Source organism: Mercenaria mercenaria, chromosome 11, assembly GCF_021730395.1.
Source record: "Mercenaria mercenaria strain notata chromosome 11, MADL_Memer_1, whole genome shotgun sequence".
NCBI lineage: Eukaryota > Metazoa > Mollusca > Bivalvia > Venerida > Veneridae > Mercenaria > Mercenaria mercenaria.
The window spans coordinates 72,905,582-72,928,544 of record NC_069371.1 but is presented as its reverse complement, the minus strand read 5'-3'; the positions used below and the strand labels follow the sequence as shown (position 1 = coordinate 72,928,544).

General features: G+C 34.8%; 1 protein-coding gene across 1 annotated transcript; it reads left to right on the top strand.

Annotated features, from left to right (window-relative positions):
- The first annotated feature begins 3,129 nt into the window (after positions 1-3,129).
- On the top strand, positions 3,130-21,052 carry LOC128546826 (interferon-induced very large GTPase 1-like). Its single transcript, XM_053518202.1, has 5 exons — positions 3,130-3,166; positions 3,481-3,573; positions 3,995-8,825; positions 9,128-9,253; positions 20,821-21,052. The coding sequence occupies exons 1-5, from the start codon at positions 3,130-3,132 to the stop codon at positions 21,050-21,052; spliced, it is 5,319 nt and encodes a 1,772-aa protein (XP_053374177.1).
- Positions 21,053-22,963: the final 1,911 nt, after the last annotated feature.

Below are 22,963 nucleotides of genomic sequence, written 5' to 3'. Positions count from 1 at the left end.
GAGAGAGAGAGTCTGCGGATTGTAGCCGCCGCAAAACCTCTTCTATCAGCTGCTGAAACGTCGAAGGGACATTGAATAGATCAAATGGCATCTGACGGAGATAATAAAGACCGTACGATGTGAAAAAGGCTGTTTTTAATTTCTCGTCCTTACTCATTTCCATCTGCAAGAATCCATCTATAGTATTGCACCACTTAGAGCCAGCTAGAGCGTCTAGACATTCATCCACATTTAGAATAAGATAAGCGTTCTTGACCACGACGTCATTCAATATTAGTTTTTCGTCGCTACTTAAATGTTCATAGCTTTTTTCATATAGTTCTTTTAAATGTTCAGGTAAATCTTCTGACGTATCTTCTGTGAGTAGTGTATCAGCTCTTGCACAAAGATGTACTTCCTTCTGAGTCTCTTCATATGTTGATTTATATAGACAAAGTCTGTTCCCAGGATTTAGAATGGCTGTTACATCACTTTTGTTTTTAACACCTGTACCTAAATTATCTTGATGTGGATCTATAATTCCTTCAATTATGTTGATCTGTCTGTTTTTTTTCGGAAGCACTTCCAATGTACCCTTTCTTAGCTAAATGGTCTCCTTCATGCACTACTACTTTAACATAGCTAAGAGTCAGGAGGGAGTTCAACTTTTTTCACTTATCACCACCCTACTAACCCGTTCAGCTTCTGAATGTTTTCTCCTGACCGTATTTTAACTGAAGTGTATCTTAATCCCATTGTTTTAATGTTAAAGGATAAAATCTTGGCCTAAGATTCCGTCTACTGACATATCACATACAATGATTTGATGTTCTACTAAGACGTCGTCTAATTGTACTTCAAAAGTACCACGACCACAAAATGAATTTTACTACAATCTACACCATATATTTCTTTTTTTTCTTTCTTGTACAATATGTCATTGAAGTTGCGGTGGCCACACTATCTAGTAATCAATTAATAGGCATTTTGATTATTTCACCCCTAACATGCATACCGTTATCAAATTTGTTACCCCTGTTTCCTATTTGACCAGCCCCTGGTGGTTCTATACAGGGAGAGGCTGAAACAGTAATATTACGTTTATGTTCTTCCATAGTTTTACTATTTTCTAGGTTCCCGTTTCCCGAATTTCTGGTTTTATGACTTGTCGAGTTGCTACTGCTGCTGCTGGTGTTCTGCCTACCATGATTGGGACAACTTCTGTATAGGTGGTCCTGTGAATTACAAATGAAACATGCCCTTGTTCCAGTCTGTCTGTTATGTTGTTGACCCCTTTAATTTTATCCAGTCTGTATTGAATAGATCTCAATGTCTTCTGCAAATCAAGATCTGATTTACCTGCACTATTTCTTCTACTGTAGCGGTTACTAGGTTCTTTTGTTTCTCTGCCACCCTCGCTGCCAACATGTCTGACCATATTTCTTCCTCTCTCTTGAGAATAATTTTCGCCCACCAACTCTGCGTACCTTTCAACTACATCGACAACTTTTCTAATTAATTTACAATCTCTGTCCATTAACTGAGACCTCATGTCTACTGACAGAGCCTTGTAAAACTGTTGTAACGCTACCATTTCTTGAGCTTCAGGTTCTAGGTTGTTATATGTCTTTTGTGCAAGCAGGCGTAGATCATCTCCAAATGCAGCGATCTGTTCCGCATGGAGTCTTGAACGAGTTTGAAACTTTGATAACCATCTGGTTTGCTGACGGGAAGTGCCAAACCATTGCTCTAAAGCAAGAGGTCACGGTATGACTTCCCTTCATGCTGTGGTAGACTGGTATAGAATAATCTAGCTTGTCCCTTCAAACTTGCTGCAAGTGCGAGTAGCATCTCTCTATCAGACCACTGTCCTAATTCTGCACAGTCCTCAAAATGTGAAATAAACTGTTCCCAGCCTGATTTCCAATAAAAGAGTCTGGCTTGATAGCAATTTGTGGTCGTGTAGCATGGTCGGCATAATAATTTCTTTTATCTTTATTATAACGCCCGTCGTCATGATGTACATTATTGTAACAGCGGTCTATCTATATGATCTCCTTGACCAGTGTTAAACTCTACTTGTGAATCTGAATCACTCATATTGACCCACAGATAAACTTATAATATACAAAAGATTAAAATTGTCAGACCTATCCTGATATAACAGGGAGCTTCCACATCTATACCCTTACCCTAAGGGGTCAAAGCACTATTAAACAAAGCCTTTCTGTTCATAAATCAGTATAAATGTCCGTAAAATCCGTTAAAAAATATCCGTTAAATCCGTTAACATCTCCCGTAAAATCCATCGAATATTTTCCGTTCAGTCAGTTTAAAGATTTACAGTTCGTTTCATTCAGTCACTAAACATCGAAAATACACGAATTGACCAAAAGTTCCGTAAAGTTCTAGGTATTAGTCAGAATAATATCCGCCACTTCTGACACCAAACTGTTAGGCACGTCAGAGAAAATACTTCGGGTGTTTATAAAACGGAATTAACCAAATTAACCTATTTTCATAACAAAACGACTCAACGGAATGGACGGACCGTATTGATGATCTACAGTACACATTCAAATATTACTAGATCTATATAGGGTTGTACGTATTTACTGAAAAACCATTAGAAGTTATAATAAAATTTTCTTGAGAGTAAAATACTTTGAGTAATGTTAATGATTTCTGGGTCCCGTGTCTTTAGTTTTTATCTTTATTTAATTCCGTGTTTAACGGATTGGAAGCTAGTAATGAACAGTTCGGGCCCACGTAGAAATCTTTGAAAGAAGATGTGTCGCCGTTATCCAATGATTCTGCCGCTCTTCTCTCGTTATCCAATCACAGGATGCCGTTAGATCAGTTACGCAGCAATTCATACGCCGTACAAGACAAATATCTGTAAAATGCAAGTATAGTTCCGTAAAACGTCTCTGTGGATCCGTTGACTCAACAAAACATCATTTCCTGGTTTAGTTAGGATAGCGAATTGTCTTTGAAACCCCTATGCAAACATCACAGATCTGTTCTTTAGTTTTCGACCAGTTAGGGTGATTGAAACGGTTTTGTATAAAAGAAATAAGCATTTATCATATCCGATCGAAGTTGTCTGTTCAATGTAAATCAGTCAGTAATTTCTTGATTTTAGACAACATGGAGTTACTTGTGATGCAAAACATGCACAAAGATGGTTAGATAATGAATGAATAATGGTCAGAGATTTTCTTTATGAACTGCTTCTACTGTCTGTTTGTTACTATAAAAACAAATTTGAGCCCATTGAATGTTTATGTCAACAAATTAAATAAAAATCTATTGCTTTCGATTGCGACTGCAATATTTAGCACTTCACGTCAAATTTTCGACAAAACAACATAACATCTCACATAATGATACTAACCGCCCTCGACAAACGAAATTGTCCGACATACTACCGCTGCGTAGCGATAGATCGATGGTTTGTGTTTTCCATTTAATACCAAAATTGCCCAAACTTAATTTCAGGGGATAGGCCTTCGGATGCACTGACTCCTAAGTTTGATGATAGGCCAGATAACAATTCAGAAACAGAAGAAGATGAATATTATGACACGTATGGTAAATATATATAAGTGAAGTGTATTGTACTAAAAGTATAGCTGCTTTAGATACTTAGGAATGTGTAAAAATGAAAATATAACGACTTCTAATAAATAAAAAAAGATCAAAGACATTTAAGCAATTAAGCAACGTCAGTCTGCTGCCAAATTCTTTTCAGTGTCACAAATATTTCCATGCATGATAAGATTTTGCTGTTTCGCATACAGAATATTAGAAAACTTTGCTATACCATTAGCTCGATATGAAATAAAAGAAAAAATGATTTTTTCTGAAGAGACAATTTAAACATGTGTTTTGATATTATGTAAATTTCAAGTTGCATTATTTTTTCGAAGAAAGGTAATTAGAAACAAATGATTTGTTTTCTCAAATGAAATTTTCCGACATGTAAAACAGATTGTTTATTTTTCTGTTTAAGATTCATTTGCCTCGAGAAAAGTTGCTGAAATAGAACGTATTCTTCATACGTTCGATTTAACTACGAAACTTGAGACAAAAATAAAGATTTCAGATGTGATTCAGATGGACTCTTCCATTCATGAGAGCAAAACGCATTCAACTAAAGATTTACCTTATGTTTTCCTCAAAAGGCTTTTATCAGGGAACAGCGACGCAATGGATTACAGATCTTACCAGATGGTGAAAAAAGTGAATGCTAAATTACAAGGGTCTGTGCTAGCCATGTATCGATCTCGTGACTCGGATAGCATAAGTCCACATGACTTATTTTCGTTAGTTTATCAATGTTGCGATCCATTCCTGAAACAACTTCTCTTTCAAAAACTTTATCTTTGTAAAATAGCTTTTCCATTCCTTCATAAAGAATACCCCTCATCAAAGTCCAGATTAGCTCTATGGCCGCTCCGTTCGCTTGTTATTGAGACTATACAGGAAAATAGCAGTAGTGTAAATAAGATAGGAGAGATTGAGTTTTTACAGTGCCCAATCAATGTCGTTTCATTTGCTCGGTTCGGAAGACCAAGCTTTTCAAAATCTAAACTGTTAAATGGTATTTTGTGCGAAAATGGGTGCGTCACATTTTTTCATAAAGATCGTCCATTAGGTACGAGTAACAGATATTCCACAGAAGGTAACGTTGAGATGTTTTATTTGCCCGTCGTAAGTGGCTCTGACAGTGTTTTCAATCAACCAATAATGTTTTTGAATTTGAGAGGGGATTTGAGACACGACTTTAATGAAAATGTTTCTAAATTTATCTCAACTGTATCAGATATAATGGTAATAGTTGTGGACTCGCACACATGTGATATTAATATCCCATTGCTAGAGAAAACAATTGCTCAGTTTGCATCAGTTTTGTTGATCTTTAGCGGTCCGCTAGGTCCAGAAAATGGCAAAATATTTCGGACATTGAGACGTTTGGAACGTTTGGTTCTTGATTCTCACAAAAGTACAGCTCTACAGATTATTTCTACACATTCTGAAGTCGATGAAAAGAATAATGTTGACATCATAGCGGAAACCAGAGACACAATATCCGAATCGCTTCTTGGTGATTTGATTTCTAATGCATCTTTAGAGGAAAGATTGAGGAAAACTTCAATAGAAACTGACGAAACTGACATCTCCAATGAAGCATTTAAGTCGGCATCTTCCATCATAGAATCAATGGAACACGTAGCTCAACCAGAAAAATGGACTGAACTAGTGACACCTATTCAAAGTACGAAATCTAAAGAACTTGGTGTTCTTCTGAAAAAAATGTATAGAAGCAGTGATCTTACTTTACTTGACGATATCAGAACCAAAATATCCGAAGCAAGAAATCTAAACCAAGCTCAGATAACTTATCCGGTTAAATTGTTTAGTAACTGTCTCATCAAACATGAAAATGATTATTTATTTCTTCAATATTTTTTAAGTTGGATGAAGATACTTCTTGACCGCAAAAGGAGAACCCGTATACAAATGGAAAGCAAGCCCTCAATGCGAAGCGTAGGGTTTGAGTCAGACATTTCAGACTGTTCGGAGAAAGTTGACAATTCTTATTTGGAGACAGGTCATCTTTTTAGAGAAATTGGTCATATATGTGATTCTGTTATCTGCTCTAACAGAAGCAACAAAGATATAGACTTTCCTCCAATTCAAAATCTTGCAAATGTTATTGCAAATCTTGTAACATACGGAAATGCTTTAGAACTGCTTGACGGTAACAGTTTCTATATGCCGACTGAATGGATTAAGTTAGTTCTAGACCTGTTACATGAATTAGTTGGTAAGAAAACTGTTTTAACTCTTTCCGTTTTAGGCATACAAAGTTCTGGAAAATCAACGTTACTTAATACTATGTTTGGTTTACAATTTCCAACAAGTTCCGGAAGATGCACTAGAGGCATACATATGCAGCTATTACCCGTTTCTCGCCAGAAAATCAACGTTTTGAAAAAACCTTTTGAATATGTTCTAGTTATTGATACCGAGGGTGTAAGAGCACCAGAACTTTTCGACACTGATGAAACTTGTTACGGACGAGACAATGAACTTTCGACTATTATAACAGGGTTAGGGGATATAACAATGCTAAATATTATGGGTGAAAGTTCCAGTGAAATGCGCGATATATTACAAATTCTGGCACATGCTTTTCTCAGACTAAAGTTAGCAAACAACAGATTAGATATTCGAAAAAGCTGCTTTTTCATACATCAAAACGTTTCTGATATGAGGGCGTCTGAACGAATGGAGCACGGCTTGATTCAGTCAGTAAAATACCTAGATAATGCTACACAAGAGGCTGCTGAATTTGAAGGTATTTCGGACATCACTACGTTCAGCCAAATCATTGAATTTGATCCGGAGTCGCATGTCTGGTACCTACCTAATTTTTGGCAAGGTTATCCGCCCATGGCAGGTGCTAATCAAAAGTACTGCAACAAGGTTGTAGAGTTAAATAAGCACCTGGTTCGAAAATCGATAAACGAACAGGATAAATCATTTAAAACACTGAAAGATACGTTTATACATATAAATGACCTGTGGAAAGGTGTTCTTGCAGAGAACTTTGTTTTTTCTTTTCGCAATAGTATTGAAAAGAAAGCTTATATAGAGTTAGAAATAAAAGTGAAAGACGAACTTTGGGCTTTAGAATGTTCGTTCTGCGATACAATATTTCAGACGGCTCATAACAGGTTTTCTGAATGCAACGATAATGCCAGTTTGCGAAACGCCAAAGAAGAAGTGATAGAGGTAATGAAGTGTATCGTATCAACAAAAAAAATGAAGACAGAGGAAAATGTGGAGAAATTCCTCAGCGAAAACAATTACAAAGATACAACTATTAAGTGGAAGGAAGCTTCACTTAACCGCATAAAAGTGTCGTGTCAAGAAATGATCGACAACAGAAAGACGGAAATTGATCGATTATCAAACAACCGAGAAGTTGATATCATGATTAGCATTATGTGTACGAAACATGACGAAGAACTTCGAAGGAAATCTCTCGAACTTGCAAAAGAGCTAGGGCCATTAGGAAAGAGTCTTAATGAGGTAGAGGCAAATAAAAGGTTTGAGAAAATTTGGAAGAAATTTGTTGACGAGTCAATAAGCACAGATACCTCCATTAGTTCCGAGTCAGCCGATTTTATGAAAAAATGCTTTTTAGACTGTCTAACTGAAAAATACGAAAGTCATGGAGCATCATTGCTAAATAATATTCTTCGAGAATACAATTATTTGGATAAAAGACTTGAGATTCAAACATTGCATGGGTCATTTGAAAAAACAGAAATTAATGAAAATCACATTAGTTTAGTTTCTCAATTTAAAGTGCTTGGTTTAAAAATCTGTAAAAAATCCAAAACTTTAGGCCTCAAAGCAGCACGCGAAGATATAGAAAATATCTTTTCGATTATTGATCTTAAGGTAAAACAGATTTGCCAAAAAAATAGAGAGATAACAAATTTGGACATAAAACAATTTCTAAATGAAGTTGACAATTTGATAAGAAATATTCAGACAAAAAATGCCAAGTTCACTTTGAAAATAACATGTATATTACGAATTGTCGTTTATGTGAGTTGCTATTCCTATCATCGGTTTAAAAATGAAAATACTGCACATCAGCAGTCACAAGGTATAAGCGTTCGCTTAGAAATGTACAAGAAACAAGTACATGAACGCTTTTTAGCATACTTGATGCAGCGTAAAACTGAGGATATTGCTGCAAAAATGATGCGTACTGCAATTGAGGAATCTGTTCGTATGTCAGTGAAAGATGTTATGTCAATAAGGGTAAAAAGTGAGTTGAAGAATCACTTACCAAGACTGAAATATAATCTCTTACTTGAAATGACGACAAGTCTAGTTCAGGAGAAATCTTTACAGTCTTTTATGCGTTACATACTGAGACCAAAAGAATATGCTCACACTTGGGTCTCCCAAATGGCGGATCATATATTATTTTCTAAGACTTCAAGAAAGTATGAAACAGTAGCAAGTCTGGAAATTTCTAAATTCCTCAGCGATATTAATACAAGCCTCTTAAAGAGTACCAAAGACTTTTCAGAGGATACACCGTCGATCGAAAAATGGCTTCAACAATTTATATCTCTTCTTTCAATATTTAAGATTCCCAAAGAATATTTTAATAACGTAGAAATAGAATTGAAACGAATAGAAGGTTTGAACATATCAGAATTTAGAGATAAGATTATTGAAGAATTACAAGACTCGGAAAATACAATTATTGAGGAGTTCAAAAAGACATCTGAAAACACAGTTAAATGGAGCAGTTTTAACCCAGTCGAGGAAATATGTACGGAAATATGGGGTTGTCCCGAACAATGCTTATTTTGTGGCGAACCTTGCATTAAAGGATATAAACATAATAAAAAAATCAGCCACATTTGTTTACAACATAGACCGTTGGGATGTTGTGGTTTGTTTAACGAAGAAAATGGAATGATATTATTAGAATCATGCAACCTCAATGTAATGGGAAATGCCAAAATACCTTGCTCCGTAATAGACTTTAAATGCAATCCACAAGAAAGGGAACCTTGCAGCAAAAAATGGCATCAATTTAAAGAGTATAAAACCTTTGCTCCTGGTTGGGATATTGAGCCTACGAGCAATATGGACGACAGGGCGAAGTTTTGGATGTGGTTTGTATGTGAGTATGCTGAAGATATTAGCAAATATCACTCTGTGAATGTTACGAATGTACCAAAGTCATGGAAAAATATTTCTCAAGAGGAAGCACTGCTTAGCTTGAGGACATTATATCTTAGGTGAACGGATGGTGAACAAATGAAAAAAATATTTACCCCTGTATAACTACAGCAACGTCTACGACTGTAAAGTATTTGGGAACATTATTCTAAATATATTTTAAATCCTGTAAGCTTCTTACTACATACACATTATTTTACCCCTCGAAAAAATGGTTTTGAAAGCAGTTTTCATCCTTGCCCCTCTTGAAACGAAATAAAGACATTTTATTTAACGTGATTGGACTATTCTATTTTATTTTTCTACGTATTACATAAATATCGTATTTGTGTGAAACTATTTCTGATAAACACGTTTGAAGGCGCTTTACAGATAAAGGCAGCCACTCAAAGTGCAAAATTCATCCTGTACTAGTACAAACACAGAGCAATCTGACTAGACAGAAAGAGCAAGGGGAAAAAGGCAGAACAGAGAAAAAGAGAAATCCGTTAGTAAGGCTTGTCTGGCTAACCTAGCCTCGATATTTTCATTCATATAGTCAGGTTTTAGCATGTCCAGTGTGTAGCAATGATACACACAAGAAATAAATACGTGCATCACTGTCTTCCTAATAACAACTTTTAACAGTATTTACACTACTGCAAAATATGGGCTGACAACCCTTAGCATAGCAAAGGAATAGTTTGTCTTTTCTGTAGTGACACCACTACAACGACAGTTTTCTTGATATATAGACATAGTGGAAGATGACATAGCGTAATAAAAGGAATGTTATACCCCTTTGAATCTGTTATGAATCTGTTATAAATGATTGCTAAATTGATGATTAGTTTTAGAACTCAATCATATCTTGTTTACACCTCTTTTTAGCTCGCCTGAGTCAAAGGCTCTTGGTGAGCTTTAATAACTCTTTGATGTCCGTCGTGCGTCGTCCGTACTGCGTTCGTCAACATTTCTAAAGAAAATCATCTTCTTGAAAACCACTGGGCAGATTTACACTAAACTAAAAAGGAATGATCCTTGGATGGCTCCCCTTCAAAATTATTCAAAGGATTGAATTTCATACAAAACTCTGGTCGCCATGGCAACCTAAAGGAAAACTTAAAATATCTTCTTGTCCATAACTGTTCAAACTATTACCCTTTGGGGTATCAAGTTTTACATAGACTTATGTAAGAAAAACATTTCTTGTCTGAAAGTCAAGGAGTATGCCTTTGATATTTGGTATGTAGCATTACATAGTGGTTTTCTAACAAGATTGTTCAAATTTTGCCCCTGGGTGAATTGAGGCCCTGCCCCTGGGGCCACTTGTTATATGACTTATATAGAAAAAAATACTAAACAAATTATCTGATCGTATTTCCTAGACTGTTGAATTATAATTACCTGATGAACCCGAGTAATTAGGGGTCACTTGACTGTGACTTCGACTTACTGACCTACGTTCTTGTTTTTTAAGCTACAGTCTGGAAATTTGGATGGCATTCACAGTTTTACACACCGATCTTAGAACTGACATTTAGTGACCATGAATATGACCTACTGACCTAATTTCGTAATATTTTAGCATCAGCCTGACATTCAAAATATGTTCACACAACCAACTGGGAAAAGATTTCAATGCTTACTTATGTTTGACTTTCTAACCTGATCTCGTAGCTCATATTATTCAGGTTAGCGATACAGGGTCATCATGACCCTTTTGTTTATTAAGTTTTAAGCCTGCTGGCGGCAAGTAATTCTGCTTTTTCGACCAGCCCAGACCAAGATCAGGCTGATCATGGTCTGCACTTCTACTTATTTAGTTAAACACCCGCTCAAATAATAAATGGTACTGACAAAATTGAATGATGGACCAGTCCATTTTAGAAATTTAGCAGGCTAAAGGTTAATATGTATTCTTGTTGGAATAACTCGAACAACATACAAAATATATCCTTTGTCATATTTATATCTATGTCTTCATTATAGGCAATATATACAACGTTAAGTGTAGTATTTACCTATTTTCTCGTTAGATATTTTAAGATGTTAATGGTGGCATATTTCTGCATACGACCTTTCATGAACGTTTCATGAACTTTCGGGAAAACAACAATACTTTTTGCGAACATTGAATAAACAAGGTTTTCGTGAAAATATTATCTGGTTATCGGGATTATATAGTCAAATAAATTCCAGTACTGCATAATGATAACTCTACAAAAAAACACTTCTGTTTGAATGAAAACGTTTCGCGAAAATCTTTCATTCTCGTGAAAACAACCGTTTCATTGCAATATGTGTGCATACAGTTAAGCAGATTATTTTCCCAAAAAGTTCAAATATTTCACGATATTCTTTTTTTTTTCTTGAAAATTTATAAGATTTTCATAATATTTTCAAGATTATCGTATGCATAAAAAAACCCACATTTTTTTCAAGATAATTCATTTTTCACGGAAACAGACAAGGTTTCGCAAACATATCCTAATCATTTATTTATCATCGCAAGCAGTTATTGGTACAATAGTGATTTTTTTACTCAGAACACGAGTTTCTTTTCAGGAAAGGTGTTTGATTTTCCCCGAAAGCTATACGAATTTTCGAGAAAAATATCTGCTTAAGTGGAAGCAGAAATATGCCAACATAGATATTATTTAGAATGAGTTACATCTTTATAAAAATATATTACTCATGACTGTCTTGCGTCATGATAATTTTTTTCATAGCATTTAGAATTAAAGAAACCACTAGTAAAGTTCTGCATTTTAGAGAAAACTAGTGCATTTGACCCGCAGTTTTGAGTGGTTTCTCTGATTTAACTTTTTATGTATTTTTTTTTCTTCCTAAACAAAAAGTAACTTTTACACCAAAATGTACTTATTGAAAGCCTGGACCATACAAATCCATCTGTTTAAGTGTTTTATTAACACAATTTATTGAATTTGACCATTAGAAAATCCAAGCGGTATGGTCGAGGTCATACATTACTAGAGACTACCAAAATGTTGTAGGTTTGAACCGTACGTGCGGTGCATGTTTTTATCGATATTTTTCACAAAATGTGTTTTCTGGTATATTTTACTTAATTCATATTGTTCATTTGTGATATATGTTTGCTTTTATTTAGTACGTCATAAAGTACATCATAATGATTTGCGTCCGACAAAAATTGTGAAATAGATTGCAATTAAGAAATAATTTATAGCAAAAGGGTGCTTTAACACTATTTATGCACGATGGGCGGTTATACGTCGGGCGTAATAATTGCACGAGGGCGTAGCCCGAGTGAAATTGTTTGTACGACGTATTCCCGCCCAAGTGTATAAATAGTGTTAAACACTCTTTTACTAAAAATTATTTCGATTCTAATATGTCATTAATCTACAACAGTAGATAAAATATAGAAGCGCTCTTTCTTGGTCGCAACAAAAACTTTGACGTCACCGCACGTTAACGTGGCGTCATTCTAGTGTACGAATGTTTTAACAGAGACAAACATATTAGAATATACATTACTTGTATACAAGTATATTATATATACAGTTGTTTTTTTTTATATGCAACACAATGCTTACATAGTTAACTTAATGAAAAAATATGAAACAAAAATAACAAATAATGCACTGTGACAGGTGTATATCCCAAGTTATCTAGTTGGGTCATTACAGTAAGAAGATTAAGTTTATATTTAAAAAAATGATACTGATTTCAAGAACCGCTCTGTAAGCGCGGTAGATTTAACAAATAATCAAGGCCTTCGAGTATGGAAGCCCTGGAGGGACAACTGATTTCCGTACTTCCCACTTCTGACTTCTAACTTTTGTACTTCTCACTTCCAACTTCTTGACTTCCTACTTCCTACTTCTAACTTCCGCACTTCTGACTTCCAACTTCCTGACTTTCGACTTCTGATTTCCAACTTCCACACTTCTTACTTCCGACTTCTTGACTTCTTACTTCCTTCTTCTAACTTCCGCACTTCTGGCTTCTAACTTCCGCACTTTTAACTTCCAACTTCCTGACTTTCGACTTCTGATTTCCAACTTCAACACTTCTTACTTCCGACTTTTTGACTTCTTACTTCCCTCTTCTAACTTCCGCACTTCTGACTTCTAACTTTCTGACTTCCAACTTTCCCTCTTTGGAAGTCGGAAGTAAAAAGTCAGGAAGTTGGAAGTCAGAAGTGCAGAAGTTGGAAGTCGGAAGTCAGGAAGTTAGAAGAAGGAAGTAAGAAGTCAAGAAGTCGGAAGTAAGAAGTGTGGAAGTTGGAAATCAGAAGTCGAAAGTCAGGAAGTTGGAAGTCAGAAGTGCGAAAGTTAGAAGTCAGAAGTGTGGAAGTTAGAAGTAGGAAGTAGGAAGTCAAGAAGTTGAAAGTGAGAAGTGCAAAAGTTAAAAGTCAGAAGTGGGAAGTACGGAAATCAAATGTCCCTCCAGGGCTTCCATATTCGAGTGATTTATCGTCTAATTTACTACGGTTCAGAGTTCAGATGTGTAGGAATTGAACCACGAGGGCGTTAGCCTGAGTGGTTAAATACTGAAGCATCTGAACGATGAACCGTGGTAAATTAGACGATAAAACACAAGAAGACCTTGATTGTTTTCATTTTGATATGCTCATTGACATATTGTAATAAATATGTTATTGTGACGTCAATTTCAATTAATGCTATTAAATTGTACCAATAATATGCCTTACATGATAATATTTTTCTGTATTTAAATTATAAATACACAGCCAATTTTATGCGGGGTTTATCTAGAAGTTTTGTTCATAAATATGATTCCGCTAAACGTATTAGAACAGCGTTTTGACATTACATGATATTAACTCATTCTACTGATGTCGTTCTGTTGTTGTAATTGTTGACACTTTTTCACGAACCCACAGTTGATTTACAAATGTTTTTGTTGTCAATTTGTCATATACAACGCAATCGAGCTGTGAACATAATAACCCCCGATTCGTAGATTCTAATTTATTCTTACATGGCTCGATTCGATTTCCAGTCAAACAAAGAAGGAAATCAAACTCTGTATATTCTGCGATAAACAACGGTTGACGCGCTGACCGGTAAGAGAGCATCATGACGTCAATTATGACGTCAAATTACCACATGACGTCTTATACACTACTACTCGGGTAAATGAAGTCCAGCATAATATTACAACCTATGCAGACCAGCCATATGATCTAATGATATAAACGTATTATCTTGTGTGGAAATGCAATATCTTTGATACAGAAAAATGCTGGACCCAAGATATTTCTTTTCAGCTCGACTACTCGAGTATGAAGAACTATTTGGAATAATCATTTTATCGGCGTCGGTGTCCCGATTTTGGTTACGGTTATGTAAACTGTTATCTCAATAAACAACAGTGCGAATGGATTGAAACTTCACACAGTTATTCACTGTAATGATCTAACGTGCTTTGCAAGTGCTTCATAATTATCTTTTGTTTCTTTTTCACAGAATAGGACCTGTTTTGACTTAGAACTTTTTGGTAAGGGTTTGATAGGAAAGTCAGTATCTTAGTAACCACTGGCTGATAATGAATTGAAATCTCATAATAAATGTGCCATGACAAGATTTTTTAACTTTTTATCTTTTTTGTTTGTTTTTTTTTCCTTTATTCTTTTTTCTTGTTGTTGTAAAAACAGTTGTTGTTCTTTTAGACACTTAGTCCGCTTTTAGACATAACATTGTTCGGTTACGTTTACTTAAGTAAGCTGGTATAACAGTGATTGCTAGTGGAATGTATTACAATTTCACACAGTTGTTCTCTGCGATAATCCAACGTACAAATACATAGGTTTCATAACTCAATTTGTTAAGCTATTTTTCGACTTCGCATGTTTTTGGTTAAGGGTTTATTTATTTCATTTTTTGATAAGGATTCGATAAGTCGAGCGTAACTGTCCTCTGATGGGTTTTTTTATATGCAAGCAGCTTTAAATGATCGAATCTTTACAATGGTGTGAGTATTTACTTCTTTCAAAAACATTCCCCAAAGATTTACTTTAATTTCTTTCTAAATTTTACAGAAACATATTGCTATTGTGTGTTTTATTATTTCTTCTTTATTGTAAAGAATAATACATTTGTGTTTTTGTGACTTTTTAAACATAGAATGTGGTCGTAACATTATAAGATGTCTACGTTTGATATTGTTGACATTGTTACCATATTATGTTTGTCCAAACAAATTACAAATGTACTTAAGGTAACGTTTCAGATGTTGGCCAAATAATGATTTAAAAGTTACATGCATATAGTTTATTTAATGAATTTTGTGAATTTGTTGCGAATATGTAATAAACTTTATTTGAATAAATATATTGTTTCGCCTTATTTATAAATGTAAAAAAACTAGTGTTAAGGTAGTTCTGCACGTTTGATCAAACTTTTTTCAGTTAATAATGTAGAATTTGATTAAACCTTTTCAAATCTTCAGAATATACTTAGAAAATTTGGCAGATAATAAACATGTCTTGTGTTTGATTTTTTGCTAGTAGATTGATATGAAAACTTTGAACCTCACAGAAGTTTTTATGATGGAAGTCTATTGGAAAATCACAATTTTGATAACATTTTTGCAAATAGATTTTGTTCTACCCTTACCTTTAAATCTTTGTTACTGGTAAAACGAACTAGTTTAACAAGTACGGCCCAATGTAGGGAATGTCACCCTCCACTATCGAGACTCCTAAACACATAATTCATTATTCCATTTCTTCGTATGCTACAGTTACTGCTGCTACATGTACATGTATATGTGCACTATTTGTTTCGGCGTAGCTGTATAACATGAAGTTTGACATATATTCTAAAGTAATAGGGGCAAAGAACAGGTGCGCGCTGAAATGATGAACCATTTATTACTAAGTCATAAATAACATTGAAAATCAGAAGGCACCTATTAAATTTAGGATATTTAGTTATTGTTTTACACACAACTAAAAGATTTATTCTTATTTTAATGCCAATGTTTAAAGGTAATCATAAGTAAATTTCTTTGGTTTGGTGTAGACCAACTTATTGTATGCATGTCGAGATATTATGCTAGAATATTACTTACTGGAGATTCTGACCCAACACGAACTCATTCCAGAACCAGCACGATGTCAAATCATATTGACCTTCTATCACTGAAAGAATACCTGTTGATAATATAAATTTGCTGCTGAGCTAACATATTTGCAAATGGGTCATGTGTTCATAGATGCATATCCAGATCTTTTCAGTCTGTACATCATGTTTAATTATGATTTTTCCGTGCGCCAAACATTATTACCTTTACGCCGTTTGTCTTTTTTAAAGACATTTTCTTGTCTCCCAAAAACTATTATACACTTCTTCGGACAATTATCACACAACTGCACCTAATTGCAGGGAAAGAATTTTCAGTAATTGTACGGAGGCTGGAGCAACAAAGCATTAGCTCTAAAGCAAAATTAACATCGTCTTTTAATGTCTTCCTCTGAGCCGGATAGTCATCGGTGCTTGCTATTATAAAGTTCTAGTATCTGAACATTCGTTATAGTGAATGTTTATTTATATTCTGCTAAAAGTATATAAAAGACAATAATAATGTGTAGAAGTTATGTTGCAAAAATGTTCTTTTCAAAATAAGATTTTATTAACTCGAGCGTTATTTTTTTTATTTTTGTCACTGTATGATGTAAAATGCACTCTACTATTTTACCTATACGTAGGAAGATATTCTCATTTTGTCTTGTCTGTAAGTTTGTCACAAAATATTGAGTTTGTCTTGTCTTTCAGTCTATCAATTAATCCGTCTGTCACAAACGTTTGTCTGATCTACTCTTCTGAAACTACCGATGCTCAGTGTTATGACTTGTTTTGGTAAAGTTATTGCCATTTGATATCAGTTTTCCATTGTATTATTTATATATTTCTGAAGAAGACATAGCCGATCTATGTTCAATTTTTCTGGATTTTTTTGTTAACAAATATTTTCAATTATTGTGCCACACTTCAACGAAGAGGGGGCATAGTGTTTTGCTCAACATTGACCATTTAGTTTCCAACCAATAACTAGAATATTCTTGGTCTCACAATGGTCACACTTCATTGGGTGTTTGCCTGTATTCAGTAGATTACTCCTACTTTTATAGGGGCTACTAGGACAAAGGTAAAGGTCGCCCGCCGTATGTCGCTCCATCGAACGCTCTCCGCCGAACGTGGCCCGTCGAATGTCGCTCGAACGCTAACATGATATTTACAAACATGAATATAAATAGATTTAAATGAAGCAAAGGGTTTATTAGCATTTTTGTAACTTGTCAAAATCTATATAGTTCTTGTTTTCGTACCAATTACAATAAGCTCAGGGGTAAAGCATTTTGTATCTGTTCAACATTCAACATTTTTTGCAGTCAAAGATGATATCAGTTAAAAGAATGTACGAAAGCGAATAAGGAACGTAATAATATTATTATGTTTTATGAAGGATATATACAAATACAAACAATTAAAGAAAGAATCGATGTAACGGGAACAGAAATTAAAACGCATTAGAAACACAAAAGAAAATCTAAAGAAAATCCTCATTAGGTTCGAACTCATTCAAAACGATTTGCTGTTTTCTATTTTTATCTGCTTTTTACCCGACTGTGTCATTTTGCCGTATGCGTATTGGACACTTAAAATAAAAGAAATATTGATATTTACTTGTCAAGTAATGTACAAACAATAGGAATTATCATTTCATCAGTTATCATGGAATGGACGCGTCTCGTGTTTGCGCGGGAATCACGCTATCATTTGGGATTAGGTTATATTCTAAATAAAAATGTGACCTGTTTATACACAGTGTTTAGTTTAGAACGGATACTCCGAATTTTCATGTTAAAAGTTCAGTCTTATGACTTAAACAGTGATCACTGAGACCTCAGTAGATAAAACACAGGTTTAAAACATCATTTCCATTACATTGAAATACGAAAATGAATGGTCTCCTGAATAAAGAAGTACATTTGGTATGCTTAAAATGTGTATGGCTCATTTTTATACTTAACAAATGCACTTTATACTTAGACCCAAGACTCGTTCCTTAAAATCAAAGGTTTCCTTTCAGATGTAATGAATAAGAACTATCGAGCGCCCATCAGAATTCATTTGACATTAAAGAGGTCACTGAAAAATAGATCAAATTGTCAAGATTAAGTTGGACAGCTAAAGTTTTACTATTGTAATAGACTTTCATGTAATAATTGAGTTAGATAGCAAAATTCGTACAATCAGACAAACTCATTCACTCATTTTAAACATACCCGATCCACCTTACGTATATCTGCAACATTCACGATATATTAGTGATAATGTAGTATGCAGACGGTTTCTGCCAACGTTATCATTTCACGATGTCATCTTTTAGCCCTTCGTTGTTTGTTTCAATGGATCGTTGTTTTGCCCGCAAAAACACGTGATGAGGATTATTTATTGCGCTGTAATTGGGCGGGCAGTTCAACAGAACGAAATAACGACAGATGCTACGTTCGGATAACACCACTCTATATCGTCGTACTTTCGTGTTTTTCGCGGGCGAAAAACGACCAGACGAAACAACGAAGGACGAAAAGTCGATTTAAGAACTATTTTTGGCAAAAGAAAGCTACCATATGTTTTGCATTTTACTTTTGTAGCGCTATCGAGAACTAGGGCCGGGACGATTTCAAAATTTTGAAACCGGTTAATCATTTGTATGAAATCGAATCGGACCGGTTAATCGGCCACCATATTGAAAATGGGCTTTTCCTTCCTGATGACCGTATCAAGGTACTTCCAGCAGCTGACTTCATTAGGACCTTACGGACTTTATCGTTTGCAAGCTGTTTGAAAATTAATAAGTCATATTTTGGTGTATTTCATTTGAAATATATCACGACAGGCGAATCCGAGACAGTCACTACTGATTGTGTTATGGTATGTGTTTTAGCAGAAATATAATGCAGGTCAACGTGCTGGTCAAAGAAATGTTTAAAGATGTTTACGATTCATGATGTTTATTGTTTAGGAGCGAATAGCGCTTTTGCAAAAACTGAAACCGGTTTCACATAGTAATCGAATCGGATCCGATTAACCGAGTAATCGTCCCAGTCCTATCTGGAACAGGGCGGTTTGTGAATATTTTGATTTAATAGATGATTCAATATTAGACATGGCTTGAACTATTCCTCTATACAAGCGTACGTTATGTCTCTGCAAATGTATAAACATAACACGCTGACTATGATAGGTCAAAATAACATTCTCTTTTTCAGTTATTTTGTCTATGTGTAGTAATTCAACTGAACGATGTCTTATTCCAAGCTTCAAGCACAGACCAGACACTCCATCAGATCAGTTTCTACCAGATCTATAAAATGCTCAGTCAGTGGGAAAGGACCAACAGTGGAACCTTATCAAGACTCTACCAACTTCCGTAGCAAAATAAATTAAAATGAGGGATTCATTACGTGTTTTCTCGACGAGTTTTATCAGTAGGTATGTTTTTATTGATTGGACGTCGTTGGCTGATATGGTTATGGGAGGAGCATATAATGTAGATTCCCTGAATTGAAACGAGGAATTTAAGTTAACCTCCAGAAAACTGGTAATTTTATAAAAACATTGCATTTCAGCAACAATGAAACTGATGATAGGTTAATATAACAAAAGGATTAAAATGTATAATAGGAAAACACAACACAAGTAAAACTACATTTGTTCGCTGATAACATTGATAATATTAATTCGTAAACATTATGTTTTCATTTAAGATAGAATAAGTTCCCGAACGTGGTTTATTGTAGAATTACCCGTGTTTTGAGTTCTTATGCGTAAGAATATATCAAGGAGGCCGTAGGCCTGAGTGGTATATTGTTTCGTATAAGAACAAAAACTTCGGGTTATTCTACGATAAATCACACTTGGGAACTTGTTATTTCGACTCCAACACGACATACTAGTATCAACAGTGTAAGAAAAAGAGGCAACTACATTTTACGACCGTGCTTCGCACCTGAATCGGATGACGTCACTGCATGCGCATGGGTTATTGCAGAATAACCCGAGATAGATTTCAGCTGTTGCGGTAAAAGAATTGACAAGGATGCGATATTGGTAGGGAAGTTATAATACACCAACTCTGCCATCTTGATTTTAAAAACTACAGCTAAATAAAACCAAGGTATTAAGTAAGCTAATATGATACTTTTGACGTGTAAGATAGCGTACCTTAACAAACACTGAATCATAAATGTCACATTTTATCATTCGATTTAGGGGCACCAAGGTATTTTGGCACCTTTAACAGGGGACAATGTTTTGCCATGAAGATTGTAAGGAAATTCAATGGGTTTCCTGTTGCGTGTAATATGGAGGACCTGACATTTAGTAGAATTAAATTCCATGTCCCATAAAGATTCCCATTTCTCTAACTTGAGCAGATCATTTTGTAGCCTTTGGCAATCCGAGTGGAAAGTAACGGCGAGGTAGATGACCGTGTCATCTGAGAACAGGCGCACCTGGGATGTGGCCATCTCAGGGAGGTCATTAATGTAGAGTAGGAAGAGGAGGGACCCTAGAACAGATCCCTGGGGACACTGCACGTGACAAGGACTTGATCAGACGCAATGCCCTCAACTACTACTGACTGCGATCTGGCTATAAGGAATGACTGTATCAAAGACACAGTTTGGTCGCAAGCACCATGTTCTTAAAGCTTGTATAGTAATTTTAAATGACTGACCTTGTCAAAGGCGTTGCTAAAATCGAGCAGGATAAGATCAAGTTGTATAATCTGTTGACGATCTAAATCATATTCTAAGCAAGCACGTATGTTGTACACGTTCATAGATTACAAAGATAATTGAAATGTTATTAGCGGTTAATGCACAATAGAGCCAGTTTGAAGATCTTAGTAAAAGTTATACAAACGTAGTCTTGAAAGCTGAAATTACAAGATTAACAGCAAAGCAAGTTACTTTTATACGAACCAAGTTATGAAAGCCTTAAAACTGAAATTAAGTTAACCTCAACCATGAAATTCTTTACCTTTCAGTACTGAAGCTATGGCGGGAAGTTTAACAAATAAAGACAAAGATCGATTAGAGAAGTGGATAGGAACAGGCCCCAAATCATTTGTGATTCACAATGATCCGAACTTATGTCCTACATTTGGTCACTCATACAACCTCAAAACATTTTCCAAAACAATAGTTACATTGTTTCTCATTTCCCTCAAGATGGAGGTCACAGCAATCTTGGAACCTGTTACGAGATGCAATGCTTGAGAGTAGATGAAATTTACAATGTCATTATTATGATAACTTAAACGTCATTGAATTAAACGTTATGTATATATATTACTAATGTGTTTCTAGTAGACGGAGCATACACACTTGCGAATAATACATTTTTAAAATAAATGCGTTCTATTTAATGTGTTTTTGTTACGAGGTTGTTTCAAAATGTATTTTGCTGACATGCATAAATATTAGAAATACGTAATTACGAAAGATAACAAATATTCAAAACTAGAAACAACTTTTGCTTACAGCAAACCTTATAATATGATCACAGCTGTTTATGTTATGACTGCGTATTTTTAAAATTAATTCTAAAGAGAAATCTTATGAAAAGGAAGTAACATATACTATCAGGCAGTCTTTCAAATAAATCGTTTCAAATGATGAGTATAAACTCGGAAAGCCTTTGCGGCATGCAGGCGACTGGAATAAAAAGATTTGTTATAAACATCGGGACTGTGGTTACTAAGAATAAATGCAAAATGAACGAAAGAACAGGATCGGCAAATCCGTGAATCGCGTTAATAACATTATGTCGTCCATTTCGCATGAACTCCGAAATCAATGATTTCTTTTTATATCTGCATTATATTTCTGTTCCATTCGTTAACAAGTTTTCATTGCTCATATTTTGCTGTAAGATAACAGTCGTCTGCAACGTCATATGAGAAAAGTTCTCCCCGACTAAATGCGAGCGTCGTCAAAAAAGTCGGCACGTTATCACTAAATGGCGTTATTCAATGGTAATTTTGCGTCTTTCTTTTCGCGGTTCATACAAAATGAACGCTATATCTTTCAATGGAACGAATAGAAAGAGTTTATTTCTTTTATAAATAAAGTCAATTCACAGTCTTTTTTTCACTTCAGTTGAAGGTATAGCTTTTTGCGTTTCGTTTCTTTCAGTTGCTCGAAAGATGAAATCGTCACTTTTAAACCGGTTGAATTTCAACGAGGCAAGGATTGCCATGATAAGTCCAGTTTGAGCTGGAAAATCCAGTTTCTACAATGCGATAGATTCGATATTCCGCGAAAAGTTACACAGAGGGCTTGTAGCGGAATTACTACGAAGGTTTGTCTTCTTTATCTTGAAGACGAACGAAGTTTCAAAATTATGTTTAGTAACATGCTAATGATTTTCCATTTCATTACATTCATAACAAGAAAGAAATGGCGAAAGATTTAAAATTCATTATACCTATTCGTTCAATTGAATATGTATGTCAGTGAAACATTTTTTTTTCTAAACGTCCGAGTTATAGGTCTTAGTTATTAGAAACAATAAATAAGATTAGGTTATTTTCTATTTGTTTTCTTTTTCAATTTGACAAGGGTGTTCTATCTATAATAGGTTTGTTATTTATAGGTCTGCTGATTTTATAACAAGGGGTTTGACAAAACAAATTTGAAAACTCAATATCCTTTTCAATGTTATAAATAAACCATGAAAAATGTACACTTTATGCAAGTTATGTATATGTATCATCAAATTAAAAATCATCAAATTAAAAGTCTTCTTCTCTTAATAGATTAGCAGACATTTACCGGGTAAAAATAACAATTACATTTCATTTACAAGGAATTATTTGAAAGCTGTTAAAAATTCTGGATAGAAGGTTCATTGTGCCTAGAACATTAGTTTAAAAAGAAAAAAAAAATAACGTAGTAGTCTTAGAGTTGTCAAGTTTTCAGTGAGAATACTAATTATGCCTTCATTTTGCAGGGAAAAATACTGTATTTGGAGCGGCCATCTGTCAATTTTAAAATCGTGTCTGCACTGTATCTTATCGCCCCTCTACCTTCAGATAACTTAGCAAGACTAAGAGCAGTATTATGATACATTGGATATGTTTAAGGGTATAAACGAAAAACGGTAAAAATAACTTGATGTATGATGCG